General features: G+C 44.3%; 1 protein-coding gene across 1 annotated transcript in view; it reads left to right on the top strand.

Annotated features, from left to right (window-relative positions):
- The window catches only part of CD58 (CD58 molecule), a 43,905-nt gene extending 27,266 nt beyond the window's left edge, over positions 1-16,639 (top strand). The window contains exons 3-6 of the mRNA XM_079902582.1: positions 2,843-3,112; positions 7,610-7,681; positions 10,479-10,519; positions 15,507-16,639. Of these exons, the coding sequence (XP_079758708.1) occupies positions 2,843-3,112; positions 7,610-7,681; positions 10,479-10,498 (362 nt within the window). The 3' untranslated portion in view covers positions 10,499-10,519; positions 15,507-16,639. The remainder of the gene's footprint in view (positions 1-2,842; positions 3,113-7,609; positions 7,682-10,478; positions 10,520-15,506) is intronic.
- The last annotated feature ends 250 nt before the right edge of the window (positions 16,640-16,889 follow it).

The following is a 16,889-nucleotide window of genomic DNA, read 5'->3' as shown; positions in this document are numbered from 1 at the left end:
AGGAAAAGGAGACGCCAGGTTGGAAGCTACTGTGATCATCCAGGTAGATAGAGGTGTTAGTAGTAGATGTTTGGAAAGGAAAGAATCAGAAGACACTTCCAAGAAAGAGTTAATAAGATTTAGATTTTGCTTATAAAAATACATACGTGAATGTCAAAACGATTAGTCATACTTTTGTTTTTAGAAATGAGGAAGTCATACTTCCATGATGGTGTGTTAAGACTAAACTAATAAGACTCAGTAATCTTCCGGAGACACCAGACCCTTTCAGAAAGGATATTTTAGACAGGGGGATTTCCTGGTACCTCTAGGTTCAGAGCATCTACGTCCTTCTGTGTAAGTGAACATCTGGCTTTCCTCCTTCCCTCAAAGTCCCCTTAAAAATTTCCACCATCAGCGTTTAATAGTCCTTGCCCATCCTCTTATAACCTTTATTGCATGGAGGCTGGTAATGTTCATATAAGTACAATTAACTGCTCTATCCTTAAAAGGTCTGGACTGGCATATGACTTTTTATTAAAGTTTATGGAAATATAGAAATGTCATCAGATATGTATAAGAAATTCTCATTTCTTACAGAATAGTGAGCTGAACTCATTAATTATAAATCGACTAAGTTGTCTTAGGGCTGAAGTAGGCACATTTCTTGCCAGTTGCTTAAGGCACAGATGTAACTAACATTTGTTAGATTATAGCTGTGGTAAGTCCCGTCATGGGCAGCGAGACTTCGGCTGAACTAGGTCCCATCATGGGTAGTGGGACATTGGCTGAACTAGATCAATAAACTAGAATCTGTAACAGAACAGGTGAACTTTTCATCTTCCAAACTGAAACTCTGTACCCATTAAACGCAAACTCCCCATTCCCTCCTCCCCCAGTTCCCTGGCAACTATCATTCTATTTTCTGTCTCTAAGAATCTGGCTACTGTTAAGAACCTCCTATCAGTGGAATCGTGTAAGATTTATTCTTTCGTGACTGCCTTATTTCACTTAGCATAACATCTTCAAGGTCCATCCATGTTGTAGCATGTGTCTGAATTTCCTTTCTTTTAAGACTGAGTACAAATGTGATTTTGAATGATCCTGCTTAGGATTATCTGTGGTGGTTTTTCCAGTAGACCATGGGATTCTGAAGTGATTATTAGAAGAGGCTCCAAGTTGCTACTTGAGCACTGGGTTCAGCAGTCATTTCTGCTCAGGACCTGTTCTTGGCCAAATCATGAATCATGGCTTCTGGGCCTTCCAAGTGTCCCCTCACCTTCCTTATCCATTTTCCCTTGAAACCAAGCTTCGTTGGTGCCTGCCTCTGCCACGACTCACCACTCGTCACCCTGCTTACTGATAGCAGGTAGTCTGCAGTGAATACACACTCGTGTGTGTGTATGTCTTAGAGTTCTTTTAACTAAAGAACACAACTTGAAGGCGGCATGTAATGAATTATGTGAGCTAGATTAAACCTAAAACTTGAGGAAACGCCAAGCAGAAAGCGAAGTCGTGTGTGACTCAGGTCTAACAAGACAGGCTGGGTGTGTTATTTAACTGAGCCAGAAAGAAGTCAGGAGGAGAAGAGGGAGGCAAGATGAGTTGAACATATTTATTTTTTAGATTATCAAGTGGGGCTTGTGTTCCTTTGTCTTAGAAAATATTTTAAATGACAGCATAGTATCGCATCATCTTGATGAACTTTAATTCGCTTTTTAGTAGATGTTTGCAAGGTATTGAAATTTTATTATCCAAATGCTACCATGACCAATTTTTGTATATTCCATATATTTTTACATGTTTCTCAAATCTCTTGTGATTAGTTTTTGGTGGAAAGGAGAGATGCAAGAAGGTATATGAATTAATAAACCACTGACTAATGGGGTGAGCCGATGGGCTTTGAGGTTAAATTTAGAGGGTGATAATGGTGTGTCATGACTTCTGTCTTATCCATCCTTGCAACTCCAGCTGCCTTAGCCAGCAGGAGGTGCTTCCAGAATAAACCTGGGGGTGAGGCCTCTAGACCGACAGGGCTGTGACAAGTGCCGTGCCCTCCTCTACCTCAGAGCGGGGCCAGCCCACAGTACAGCTCCTCAGAACCTTTTGCAAAATCCTTTGAGTCAGGTGTGCTTTGGAATTCAGCCTTCTTCAGATTTTAGAAAGGCAATAGATATAAACTGTTTCCTCTGTGTGTGTTAAGAAGCACTTCACTTAGTTACGGAGAGCCGCTTACTCAAGCATGGAAATATTTTTAGTAAAACATGGTCATAAATATTTGTGAAAAATCTTTTGGCTTTCGGAACTCTTTGGATTTCAGAATTGAGGATAAGGGATTTGGGGCCTGTATCTATGCTGAATTTGAGCAGATAGATCTGACCCAGAAGAAGAGAGAATTCTCTCCCCTTGGTGCTCAAGGGGGTAGACTGCTCGTCTTTTCAAGCTCATAAGGAAGTTGGGAGCTCTTTCTTTTCTTTTTTTTTTTTTTAAATTTTTGGCTGTGTTGGGTCTTTGTTGCTGCGTGTGGGCTTTCTCTAGTTGTAGCAAGCGGGGTCTAGTCTTCATTGTGGTGCACGGGCTTCTCATTGCAGTGGCTTCGCTTATTGCAGACCACAGGCTCTAGGGTGTGGGCTTCAGTAGTTGTGGCGTGCAGGCTCAGTAGTTGTGGCACACGGGCTCAGTTGCTCCGTGGCATGTGGGATCTTCCCGGACCAGGGATTGAACCCGTGTCCCCTGCATTGGCAGGTAGATTCTTAACCACTGTACCACCAGGGAAGTCCCTGGAAGCTCTTTCTGAATTTGCAGATGAGGAGTCTAAATATTACTCTTTTCTGTACTAAACATTACTTTTTTTTTTCCCCAGAGTCTCTTCCATCACCAACACTGTCTTGCACATTGACTGATGGGAACATTACACTCCAGTGCATGATCCTGGAAGATTACAACACCCATCTAGAACTCATACAGTACTCCTGGGACTGTCCTTCAACAATACAGTGTCAGAGTGGCTCAAAACCATCTGAAGCGTATGTTACGGAGGAAGGTGATCTTTCACAGGAAATTCAGTGTATCATTAGCAATCCATTATTCAGAAGGACAACATCAGTCATTTTGTCAACCTGTGTCCCAAGTGGTAAGTGACTACGTGTGTCATGGTAGAGATCCTATATACAAGTGGGGTTCATGGACCTACATACAAGTAGTGGTTCATGAATTTCATACCACGGATGCAGTAACTAACATACATTTCATAAATTTGAAACTTAAATTGAGTTACAGTTTTCACAGACACTCTATTACAGATATAAAGCTAATACTTTTTAGTACTTTCTGTGTCAAGTACCATTCTAATACATATGTTAATTAATTCCATCCCCACGCAATCTAGTAATTATCCTTATTTCATGAGGAGAAACCAAGACATAGTTGGGAGTTTAAGTTGCTTGTCCAAGATCAATAGCCAGTAAGTGGTAGAGCCTGGTTTTGAAATCAGGCCATCTGGCTTCAATGTTAAATGAAAGTACAGACTGTGGAAGATTTTGTAGGACTGAAGATCAAGTTTCTTCAATAAATAAATTATAAGGGGAGTAAAAAGAGAGGTGATGGGGGGACTTAAAGTTTAAGGAAATTTAAGAAACATATTAATTAATTGCAATGTATGGACCTTATTAGGTCTTGATTCAAACAGAAAAGAGTAAAAAACAGGAGCAATTTAAACAGTGATTCCATGTTTGATGATGTTGAACACAATTTTTTAAGTCTGACGATGCCATGGTTATGTTTTACAAAGAATCCTTACCTTTCGGAAATACATACTGAAATGCTTATAGCTTAAAAATTGTGCTCTCTGGAGTCAAACAGGGGCTCGCACCTCTAATTGCTCCATAGCAAGTGGGAGGGGAGAAGGAGAGGGATGGAGCCTGGTCCTCCCCTTTAAAGATCAAGTGTGGCATGCGTCACTTCCATTCACACCCCCTTGGCCAGTCTGAGTTCATGGCCACATCTAGCTGAGGGGCGCTGAGAAGTGCCATCTTTTGCTGGCCATGTGCTCAGTTAAAACACAGGGGTTCTCCTCCCAGAGTGAAAAGGAGAGATTGCTTATCGGGGAACAGCAGATGCTTCTACCACAATGTACTACAAAATGAATATAACTCGTACAATTTTAAAACATATACAAAACCTAAAAAACTTAAAGAATGACATAAGCCGTAAAAACAGATAGAGGTTCTAATTTTTTTTGCACCTCATTGCTCATCTTATGTTCTCCCTGGGGTTATGTGCCTAATTTGGAAACTCTCGGTCTAAGCGAGAGAAGATGGTGTCTTGGACTAGTAGAGTTGGGAGAAGTGGTTCCGATTAGGCTACGTTTGGAAAATGGAAACAGGATTTTCTAATGGTTTGAGTGGAAGAAAGGTGTCTAAAAAGAAATACTCAGATGACCCCTAGATTTCTGGCACAAGCAACGGAATGAATTGTGTTGCTATTGGACTGGAAAGCAGGGGAACAGCAGGTGTGTGGAAGAAATAGAGTTTGGTTTGGGACATGTTGTTTGAGATTCCTGTTAGATTTCAAATGGAGACGTCAAATACAGTCCTCTGATTTATGAGTCTAGGTCTCTCGTGAGTGGTTAGGGCTGGAGATGGAGATTTGGGCATAATCAGAGTACAGGAGGCATTTAAAGCCTTGGGACTAGAAGAGATTCTGTGGAGGAAGCAGTCGTCCGAGAGGGGTGCTGAGACTGAGTCCTGAGGACTCCCACATGTAGGGGCTGTTAAGGGCAGAGGATCCAGCAAAGGAGACTGAAAAGGATCACTAGGGAGGAAGGCAGAAAATCCCAAGAACTTGGTATCTCCAAAGCCGAGTGAGGAGAGAGCGAGCAGCTGTCAGTGCACCGGCCAGGTCAAGGAGGAAGAACGTCATTAAGAACTTGTATCCTTGTTGTTTCATCTCCCCTAAATCTCTGCTGTCCCAAAGCGATGACGGCATCTGGCATCATCCCGTGGGAGAAAGGATTTTGGAAGGGACTGTATCAAGTAGCGTTAGATTCAGCTGTTTAAAAATTTTTTTTTAAATATCAGTGACTTAAAAATGTAGATTACTTCTTTCATGCTAAAAAAAAACATTGGGGAGGGAGGGATAAATTATGAGTTTGGGATTAAAAGATACACACTATTGGGCTTCCCTGGTGGCACAGTGGTTGAGAGTCCACCTGCTGATGCAGGGGACACGGGTTCGTGCCCCGGTCCGGGAGGATCCCACGTGCCGCGGAGCGGCTGGGCCCGTGAGCCATGGCCGCTGAACCTGCGCGTCCGGAGCCTGTGCTCCGCAACGGGAGAGGCCACAGCAGTGAGAGGCCCGCGTACCGCAAAAAAAAAAAAAAAAAAAAAAAAAAGATACACACTACTATATATAAAATAGATAAACAAGGACCTACTGTATAGCACAGGGAACTATATTCAATATCTTGTAATAACCTATAATGGAAAAGAATCTGAAAAAGAATATATATATATGTGTGTGTATATATATGTGTATATAGGTATATGGTTGGCCAAAAAGTTTGTTCGGGTTTCTCCATAACATCTTATAGAAAAGGTAAAATATATCAGGTATATCACTGTGCTGTATACCTGAAACTAACACAACATTGTAAATCACCTATACTCCAATTTTTTTTTAAAAGGATAAATGATGAACTTTTCTCAACTAAAAAAAAATAATAATAATAATTGGAGGTAGGCAGCCCTGGGCACATTGCTACTTTATGCAGTTGTGTGGTCCAGCTCCTGCACCTTCCCTGCTATCTCAGGCAGTGGGACCCAGGGAGGGGAAGATGGTGTGTCTTACCCCTTTCAGGGAGACTTTTGAGAAATACCACACAACCCTTCTTGCATCTCACGGCCCAAAACTTGCCACATGGTTAAACCTTGCTACAAGAAAGGCTGAGAAACTAATCTTTTAGGGGAGTGGTGGTATGCCCAGCTGAAAATCTGAATTCTTTTATTAAAGAGGGGAGAATGGGTATGGGGAGCAACTAGCGGTTTCTGGCCAGGGGCCTCTCAAATCAAACCAATGGATTATTGCCTATTTGCTCTAACCCACCTGTGTTCCTGCTAAGAGGAAAGGGTGTGTGTTCATACTCTCATGCATTCTTTCGTTTTCTCTCTCCCCTTCCCTCCCCTCCCCTCCTCTCTCCTCCTCTCCCCTCTCTCTCCTCCAGGCTGTACCTGCTGTGAGTGACCCCACCCTCTCGCTTAGCAATGTGTGGTGATTTCTTTGCCATATGCTCAGTATTCTGCCCTTAGAGTTTTAGTAGGTGGATAGAGTCCACTTCATGAACACACATCATTCTTTTCTATTGTGGACACTTTGGTTGTTTCAGCTTTTTGATATTGTAAGACTGTGGTAAATATCTTTGTGCCTTTTTTTGGAGGGAGGAGAGGGGCACATAACTGATAGTTTCTGTAGGTTAATATCTTAGACATGGAATTGCAGGATCAAAGGACGTTAGTAGGGATTCCAATAGCATCAACTCAATAGGTTCATGGCAAGAGCTAATGGCTGTTCTTAAGTGTATTGACTCAATGAATGCTCACAATTACCCTAGGAGGCATATTGATCAGTTCCATTTATAGTGATCCCCAAGAGGAAACTGAGGCACTGAGGGGTTAGAGCGCCAATCCAACGTTGTCGCAATGATTTGGTGAGCCTGTAGGCACATCATTTAGCACAGTGTCAGCGGCTGTATGATGAACGTTTCTCAGGCTTGCAATGCATGGCTGCCACATTGCCCTGCCAAGCACACGATACCAAGCTGTGCTCCCACTGGCAGGACAGGATGGCTGAATAGTGGACTATCTGCTGCTTTTAATAAACAGCACTGGGCCAGATATGTATCAACCTTGTGCATATACGTTTATTTAGAAACACAGTCGATTCTCTTTATTCACGATAGTTATGTTTTACTGTCACTGTAAACACAGAATTAGTGCATAGTGAACCATTGCTCCCAGGGGAGATAGAGGTTTAGGTTCCTGCAAGCCTCCGGTCACAACAGTTTTGGCAAGGAATCAATACAGAACCTTGCTTTATGTGTGCTTCTGTTTAAAGACACCTTATTTAATATATGTGCTTGCTGCATGAACAGTGAATTCACAGCACCACAACTGATGCCTAAGTGAAGCTTATCTAACACGTGTGTTTTCTCTGTAAGGCACACACAGCCTTCTTATGCTTGGGAACACGAGACAGCATTTCAGCACTGTGCTTGGGGGCCGTTTTAGACAGTGAACTAGACAACAAAAAAGTACAAAAATGTGAAACACATGGCACTAAATAGACCACAAATAGGGCACATGTCTACAGTACAAGGGCTAAAACACAAGGGCAGAGCATTGCCTTGAACCTCAGCTTGGGAATGTGTACATCAGGCAACACAGGTTTCACCATTCTGTGGCCCATGTCAGCGCATGACCGTGAAAGCGCTGCAGGTATTGGTTTGGGGAGTACAAATAAATTTTAGCAAGTGGATAAATTGCAAATACGGAATCTACAAATAAAGAGGATCAACTGTATCTCTGTTTTGGTCAGTTCCAGCTAATTGTATTTCTTTCTTTCTTTTTTTTTTCAGACAAGACAAGGCACAGGTTTGTGCTTTTCGCCATACTGCCAGCACTAATAGGTGGTTTGCTGTTTTTAAAATGTACGTATACTTTCTTTTTTAAAAATAATAAGTTTTCAAACTGGAATGGGTTTTTCAAAGGCCAGAAAATGATTAATTTGAAGATGAAAACAAAGTTTGAAATCTTAGCTGTTTCGAAAGAAACAGAACCTTTTTTGTTGTACTTGTTGTCTGGGGTTGCTGAGTGTGTCGGGTTCCCCAAGATTCTGCATTATCTTGAGGTGGAATGAATCCTTGGGCCATAGAGAGCTGTACAGGAGTGGGAACACAGACGAATATACTTAGGACTGTTCCACAGCCTCATATCTGTGGCCCACCTCAACATATAGTTATACTTCTGGTCTCAAGCCAGATTTTGCAAAAAAACCTCTTACTCTTGACTGCCATGGTCATAATTTTCATGACTTATAGCCCAGAAGGAGGTCCCAGGTAGGAAGGAGCATTTGTTGAGTCAGGTGACATGGAGTGGGTAAAATGACCTGGTATTACCTGTGTTGCCTTCCTGAGCCTTCCTCAGTCTCCAGAAAGGAACCCATATGCCCTGGAGAACTGGTAACCTCATCCCAGCCTGTTCTTTCCTGGTGTCAAGAAACCCCTCCTCAAGTCCCAGAGGATGTTGACTAGGCTGTAAATTTCAGAGTAGAGGTTCTTGAAGCCCCATCAGTTTCTATATCAGCCTTCACCAAAAGGAAATTTCCGAGACTGATTTGTCACTCTCACAGGGAATGTTGAAGAGGAAGCTTTCTGCAAGGTGATGGCATCCGGGGTCCATGTCATTTCACAGTCATGTCTTGAATCAAGTTCACAGACTAGATTTAAGTTTCCCTAGACCTGCACTGTTCAATACAGTGGGTACTAGCCACGTACAGTGATCTAAATATAAATTTTAATTAATGAAGATTAAATAAAATTTAATATTTAGTTTCTCAGTCATACTAGCCACATTTCAAGGGCTCAGTAGCCACAGATGGCTAGTGGCTACCATGTGAGACCAAATAGAGAACAATTCCATCATTGCAGAAAGTTCTGTTGGTCAGTGCTGACCTAGACTTATTTGGGGTATTGGCACTAGAATATGATTTCCCGAAGGTTCCATTTCTATATTATAGGTTTCAAATACCACGAAGATCCCTAAGTTATAGATTACCAGTCAACTGAATCTCCTCCAAACAAGTTATAAAAAAATCAGCTGAAGAAAGTTTTAAGCCGTCATTACCAATACGTAAAACATTTGGGGAGCTCAGGTGTTCTTTTTAAAAAGTTATTTTTAATCCCCAAATAGCGATATTATAGTTAATCATCTCCTTAACAGATTGGTCCCCAGAAACCAAAATAATTTTCCACTCATGTGTTTTTCTTGGGAGGGAGGGGGGGTGTCTACCACCAGAACTCCTGAACCAGAGAAAAGTAGCACTGAAGACTTTTCTGTCTGATTTAACTTATTAAAAAAAAAAAAAGTTTGGGCTTCCCTGGTGGCGCAGTGGTTGAGAGTCCGCCTGCCGATGCAGGGGACACAGGTTTGTGCCCCGGTCCGGGAAGATCCCACATGCCGCGGAACGGCTGGGCCCGTGAGCCATGGCTGCTGAGCCTGCGCGTCCAGAGCCTGTGCTCCACAACGAGAGAGGCCACAACAGTGAGAGGCCCGCGTCCGTGTACCGCAAAAAAAAAAAAAAAGTTTATTCAGTGGAGGGAAACTTACATCAGTGATCACTACTGGTAGCACCATATAACCTGGAAAAACAAATTGTTCTAAGAAATAATTACTTCAGCAAGCATCTCAACCCTAAAGCCATTAATTGGGAAAGTGAGGCATTTGGCATGGAGCCTTCAGAAGGGGAGAGAGTTGAATGTAAACAGCTCCATCGGCTAGTTGTAGTTGACACTTTTACAAGCTCAGTCAAGCCTGTGGACTTGGCTTCTGGACCATTAGCATGGCTCCAGGCTAGCTGATGCCTTCGATGGGGAGGAAACTGATGCATACACGTGGGACCGTATCTTAACGTCCAAACCGGTGCTGTCCAAAATGGTAGCCACGAGCCACATGTGGCTGTTGAACCCTTGAAACAGGAGAGTCCAAATTGAGATGTGCCATCAGTATAAAATAGACACCGGGTTTGTAAGACTTCTTATTAAAAAAGGAATGTAAAGTATCTCATTAATAATGTTTATATTGATTACACGTTAAAACAGTATCTTTGATTTGTTGGGCTAGTCAATAAAATGTATCATGAAAATTAATTTCATCCATTTCTTTTTTTTAAATATAATTGCTCTCCTACTATTTTTATTTTATTTTATTTATTTTACTTTATTTTATTTTATTAATGTTTTGGCTGTGCTGCGTGGCATGCGGGATCTTAGTTCCCCAACCAGGGATTGAACCCGTGCCGCCTGCAGTGGAAGCACAGAGTCTTAACCGCTGGACCGCCAGGGAAGTCCCCATCCATTTCTTTTTACTGTGTAATGTGGCTACTAAGCATTTTAAATTACTTACGTGGCTCACATTATATCCCTATCAGGCAGCGCTGGTCCAGAACATTCCAGCCTTCCCTCCATCTTTAGCTTTATGCACAAGCTGCTATAGAAAACAACGTTCGTCAACAGTTTTTGGTTTTCTATCATCTGATGACCAGTTTTTGAACAACTCTTTGGCCCAGCTCTATGGCCAATTTGATGCAAGCATTTAGGAGAGTAGGAGATACCAGCTCGACAGGGCTCTGCTTTAGAATTTTCCCAGTTCAGGCCTCTAGCCAGCAACTCCAGATTCCAGCTTTTCTTTTCAGCTCTTTAACTGAGATGCAAATGTCTTCATTTGTAGGTTTTCTGGGACGCCCATAGCAGATAAACATGGAGAACTAGGTAAGTGTCCTGTAGACTGCTCAGTGGGTGCATTGTGTATCGTGCACTAGAAGCAGAACAGCCTGATGTAGAGGGCCTGTTCCTTGGGGAGCCAGATTCTACTTATCTGTCAGTTAGTTGCCTTGAACAGTAACAAGTTACATCAGCAGATATACTCACCACGGTTCATTAAGCACCAAATGGCGACTTCCCATGTAACATCTCATTGAACCCTCTCAGTGAGCTTTGCGAGGGGGTATCTTTACAGCTTGTTTAGAGACAGCAAACGTGAGACTCGGAGAAGTCAGGTCCCATCGCTCATAAATGTAGAGCTGGGATTCAAATCTAGGTCTTCAGACTCCTAGAGTTATCCTGTTACCCACCACAATCTGCTCCCTCCTTCTCCCATCCCAGGAAAATCGAGCCAAGGATAGGGTTCACTCCAGGAGCCAGGGTCAGAGCTGGGCCCGTATCGTGAACAAAAGATAGGATCCAAACACAATGAACGGTGGCGGTGGGTGAAGTCAGTTGCCGTAAGGAGGCTCCAGAAGGCCCCGTCCTGGCAGAGTCCCCGTGGTCAGGAGGCAGGGGCCCACGAGCCGGGCTTTGAGGGATGAAGGGAAGAGTAAAGGCCTGGGGCTGTAAAAGGCAGGGTAGGGGGTGGCAAGTCATCCCTCTTGGGGGCAGCGTATGTTGGTGGGATAGAGGTTGAGCCAGGCCAAGATATTGAGAGAGAGTTGCCAAGAGGTTGGGTGATTTTTTTCTGGGAAACCACTGAGGATTGATTGATTGATTTTATTTATTTTTGGCTGTGTTGGGTCTCCGTTGCTGCGTGTGGGCTTTCTCTGGTTGCGGCAAGCGGGGGCTTCTCTTTGCGGTGGCTTCTCTCGTTGCGGAGCACGGGCTGTAGAGCGCAGGCTCAGTAGTTGCGGCTCATGGGCTCAGTTGCTCCGCGGCATGTGGGATCTTCCCCAACCAGGGATCGAACCCGTGTCCCCTGCATTGGCAGGTGGATGGATTCTTAACCACTGTGCCACCAGGGAAGTCCCCACTGAGGATTTTTGAGCAGAGCTATGCTTTGGAAAGATCTCTCTGCTTGTAAAGCATAGGGTGAATTAATAGACAAGAGGCTAGAGATGGAGACACTGGTTGGTGGATAAATGAAATAATCCAGCCAAGCAGAGGAGAGGTTGAATCGGGGTGGTCATGGCAGAAATGAAGGAGGGCTAGGTTTCAGAGAAAGTACGGATATCGTATGAACAAAGTCTCAGCGGAGAGTGTAGTCTGGTGCCAGACTCCCTGGGGTTAAATGGCAGCTCTGTCTCTCACAGCCCTCGGACAAGTCAATTAAACTCTTTGCCACCTCAGTTTTCTTCTGTGGACAATGGGCATAACAATAGTATAGAAATCACAACGATAGTGTAGGTAATAATAGCAGAGAAATAATATGTACAAACAAGTTACTGTAAGCAAAATACTTAGAAGAGTGATGGGCTCATAATGGTGCTCAGTAAATGTTAGCTATTATGGTTATGATTATTCTTCAAGAAAGGAGCCAAGGGGCTTCCCTGGCAGAGCAGTGGTTAAGAATCCACCTGCCACTGCAGGGGACACGGGTTCGAGCCCTGGCCCGGGAAGATCCCACGTGCCGTGGAGTGAGTAAGCCTATGAGCCACAACTACTGAAACCCGCGTGCCTAGAGCCTGTGCTCTGCACCAAGAGAAGCCACCACAATGAGAAGCCCACGCACCACAATGAAGAGCAGCCCCCGCTCGCCACAACTAGAGAAAGCCCACGCGCAGCAACGAAGACCCAACACAGCCAAAAATAAAAATGAATTAATTGATTGACTAAAGAAAGAAAGAAGCCAAAAGGGACAGGAATTCTGACCCTTGGCAGCATGGCAGGCACAACGGAAGACTCAGGCGGGGCCCTTGTTTGGGAAGGTGAACTTGTGCTCTGACAGGCTGAGTCTGGGGTGCGGGCACATCACGTGGATAGGGGCGTCCAGCATATTGGAGAAGTGGCTTTAGGGGCTGGGGTTACAGGTTGGGGAGCATCTTCGTCAGAACAGTGATGGATTCCCTGAGCATTTGAGGTCACCAAGAAAGAGAAGCTGAAGGCCTTCGAGTGGCGGGCGAGGCAGAGGAGCCAGGAGGAGACCCAGGCGGCTCCCTGTTAGGGGTCCGAGGGGGAGGCGACGTGCTAGAGCTGCAAGGAGGCAAAGCGGGAGGCAGCGGTCGAGACCTTTCGCTTGGTTGAACGAGTTGCTGACTTTCATGGAAGCCCCTGGGTGAGTGGTTGGAGTGGAGGGATCGCAGCACAGCAGTGAGGGTCTGGGGGCAGTCAGACCAATGGGTGGGCTTGGGAGGCTTCCTTTCTCCCCAGCTGCCAGCCAGGACAGTGACCAGGTCACCCGGGAAGTCAGTTGCAGCAGAAGGCCTGGGGCAAGGGGTTCTAGGGGACAGCTCAGCCAGCTTCAGGGTGCAAAGTGGGCAGCGGTAGTGAGTCTGCGAGGGGTTGATGGTCCAGGAGGCCCCATGGAGAGGGGTTGGAGAGGAGTCAGGTAGCCATGGATGAGGTGAGGGGCAGGTGTGCTAGCAGTGTGGGGAGAGGTAGAAGACCTGGGGGTTATGGTCAGAGGTGGGGCGTTTCGGATTTGAAGTAATGTGTGTGAGGGCAGGTGACGGTGAGATCGGAGGAGTGCCTCTGCTGAGATCCACTTGGTAGCAGTGGAGGCATGGCCGTCACAGACAGTGACGGGGAATGTTGTTCATGGGAGCGCTGTCATCCCGGGCCACTGAGAAAGGTGACGGGGTGTCCCAGAGCTCACTCCTTTCCCTTGCTCCTTTATTCATTCAGCAAATAACTTACGGAGATTACTAGATGTCAGGCGCTGTGTTAGCCCGTGGCTTGAGACCAGTGTACCCAGTGAGGCTAGACATTGTGTGGGATTCAGAGAAAGCATATATTAAAGCTCCTACCCTGAGGAGCTTATGGTCACAGTGGGGAGAATGGATGAGTGTGTAAGAAACAGAAAGACTTAGGCAAGAAGCACATGGTGATGGGCTGGAATGGATGGTCAGGGCTGGGCAACCAACAAGGGGGAGGTGAAGAGGCCAGAATAATCATGAAGATTTTGAAAGGAGTACGATGTGAGCTAGATCTTCAAAGCAAGAGCAGAGTGGAAAAGGCATTCCAGCTGGGAGAATCAGCAGAGACACGGAGGGGAACGCAACCTGTCGTGGTTATTTGATAAAGACGTCAACCTGCTTAGCATCAAGTTGAAGAAATGGCAAAAGAGACAATATTTGCAAGAAAAATTTTGGAAGTCAAGGGCGTTAAAATCAAGTGATATGGGAGTAGGGGGTCATTGTAGGTTCTGGAGCAGGAGAGTTTTGCGTGAAAAACATTGCTTTGGAATGATGAGCTAGGAAAGTAAACCTGACTTCTTAAGGTAACATCCCAGGGAGAAACCTAGGTAGGATGGGGTTGGGTGTGGGAGAGGAGCTTACTTTCCTTGGCGTATTTTTGTTTGCTATTCAGATTTTGTACTTTGTGTGTTTCCTACCCTATTTAATAATACTCTTTAGATTTAAAGAGCCCACTGTGGCTGCAGGGGGGAGTTCCCTCAACTCAGTTATTAAAGGGTTACAGATATGATGGAGAGGCAGGGCTTGGGAGAGGAGCTGGGGAGGGGCAAGCACAACCAGGAAGAAATGTGAACTTGTCACATCTCCGTAAGACCAGTGTCAGGAAGAGCTAACCCCAATTAAAAATACCTGAGGAGGACTTCCCTGGTGGCCCAGTGGTTGAGAGTCCGCCTGGCGATGCAGGGGACACGGGTTCGTGCCCCGGTCCGGGAAGATCCCACATGCCGCGGAGCGGCTGGGCCCGTGAGCCATGGCCGCTGAGCCTGCGCTCCGCCATGGTAGAGGCCGCAACAGTGAGAGGCCTGCGTACCGCAAAAAAAAATATATATCTGAGGGCAACCAAGTAAATATCAGATATCTGAGGGAAGTTGGGTGTGATATTACACTTCTCACCAAGACAGTGCTGGTATTCTTCACTTTTGGTAAATGTCTGGAAAACAGAGCCAACCAAATTAAAAAGGGAGCCGAGTCCCCCAATTCTCTGGGAAGAAAGACTTGCAGGTGCTACCTCAGTCTGAAGGAGAACTGGAGACGCAGGCCTGATTCTTTGGCAGTGGACGCACCTGGCTGTGGGAGAGGGTGAGAAAGTCCCTGCGGAAGAGCCTGTGCTGCCAGGGCTAGGTGGAGAGCTGCTGCCCACTTCATCCCCCTCAGAAATCCCCAGCACCCATTTTCAAGTCCTACAGGGTTCTTCGTAAGGAAAACTCCTATTTCCTTTATCTAACCCGTGACTCCAGCACTAAATTTTTATGAATTCCTGTTACCAAAGGAATGCAGATATTTTGGGAGCTGTGGTCTGATCTGGCCTATGGAAATATAGACTGTGGGGAAGACAAAAAAAGCCATGGAATGGAATCTCAGTTCGCAGGGACTTGGTCAAGGCTGGAGCTGGGTGTTTGGGCTGATTTCCTCTGAGTTACCCGAGGGTGCTCTGTCATCACCACAGAGATGAATAATCAGAAAGAGAAACTGAAAGAAGAAAACCACACCCAGGGATTCATGTGGCAAAGAAGGAGATGACTGTTAGAAGGGGTGACAGTTTACATATGGGTCTTAAGGGCCCAGCTCTGTTGTTTGGAGATTTCATTTATACTCAAAGACTGAGTTGGTTTGAGAAGATGGGACTGTGAATTAGTGCTGTGCACTGAGAGTAGACCTTCTGGTGGATCTCCAGCTACCATCTCATGAGAGCCCAAGACCAATCTCCCTCCATCTCTGCTCCCTAGAACCCTTGCTTTTGATGGGTTTATTACAAAAGGGCTACCCGCATTAGAATCGGAGGGTAATTTATAGACTCATAGACTGCAGCACAGACTGACTGCATTTTATACTAATATGAGATATTTCTTTTATAGCACCTGTTGTTTGGTAACAGAAGATGAAGTCAAACGCATGCTAATTACGTTATTTCAGTCACTTTGAGAAGGCATCTGATTTACCATTTGAGTATTACCTCATCCTTGAGGAAACTTTGGAAGTCTAACCTGAATGGACCCTTTATAAGAAGCAATGTTTCAGGACTTCCCTGGTGGCGCAGTGGTTAAGAATCCACCTGCCAATGCAGGGCACATGGGTTTGATCCCTGTTCCGCGAAGATCCCACATGCCGCGGAGCAGCTAAGCCTGTGCGCCACAACTACTGAGCCTGCGTGCCACAACTACTGAAGCCTGCACACCTGGAGCAACAAAAGAAGCCACTGCAGTGAGAAGCCCGCACATTGCAACGAAGAGTAGTCCCCACTCACCACAACTAGAGAAAGCCCGTGCACAGCAATGAAGACCCAACACAGCCAAAAATAAAACAAATAAATAAATTTATAACAACAAAAAATAATGCTTCATGGAAGAAACAAGGACTAACAAACAACAGGCATTAGTTTCTACTCTGTCACCAACACTGAGTATCACCAGATACTGTCTTGTCCCATAATTGTTTATTATAAATTGTATTTTTGGAGAAATGTAAATCTTTGTAAATAATGTAAGTATGTGTGTATATATATATATATATATATATATGTGACTAAGTGGCTCTTTTTTTCTTGTTAGAGTTGTAAAACAAAATAGTCACATGACTCAGGAGGTGAAGGTTTTTTACTAAAATCTATAATCCACTCTTTGGTTTTAGAGGAAAAACAGTTCATTGCAGGATCAGTAGCACGGTAGTTTATCATGTTAGTTAGCTGTCACATTGGCAGGTAAACAGAGAACTCTTAAACCAACTATACTCCAATAAAAGTTAATTTAAAAAGAAAATTAAAATTTTAATTGTATATTTAGAGAATTTGTTTCAGAAGCGTATGTTTGTCATTCATCAAAAAATACATTTTTGTTGTACAATGTGCATTATTTGTAAATTATGAGGCTATAACAATTTCATGTTCTTCCCAAATGTTTAAATTTTAAGTAACCAATATATGTACTATTGTATATGTTTGAAATAACTTCTTCAATCTTACTTGCACTGTCTCCTCTCAATAGAAAATACTAACCTGAAAAAATTCTTCATCTATTTTTTTCCTCTTTCCTAACTGCAATCAGTCTTAAGTGAGAAATGAATTATTCTTGGAATTCATACTTTAAAGTGGAAAATGGGAAAAGTTATAAAATACTTTGGGTGTTAAAATCTGTATCTTGATCAGCACTCAAAACAAACGAACGAAAAAACAAACTGTAAAGTGATATACACCAGGGGTCCCCGACCCCTGGGCCTCGGGCCGGGAGCGGTCCTCGGCCTCT

The sequence above is a fragment of the Stenella coeruleoalba genome (genome assembly GCF_951394435.1).
Source record: "Stenella coeruleoalba genome assembly, chromosome: 1".
Classification (NCBI taxonomy): domain Eukaryota; kingdom Metazoa; phylum Chordata; class Mammalia; order Artiodactyla; family Delphinidae; genus Stenella; species Stenella coeruleoalba.
This window is presented reverse-complemented; position numbering and strand designations above follow the sequence as displayed.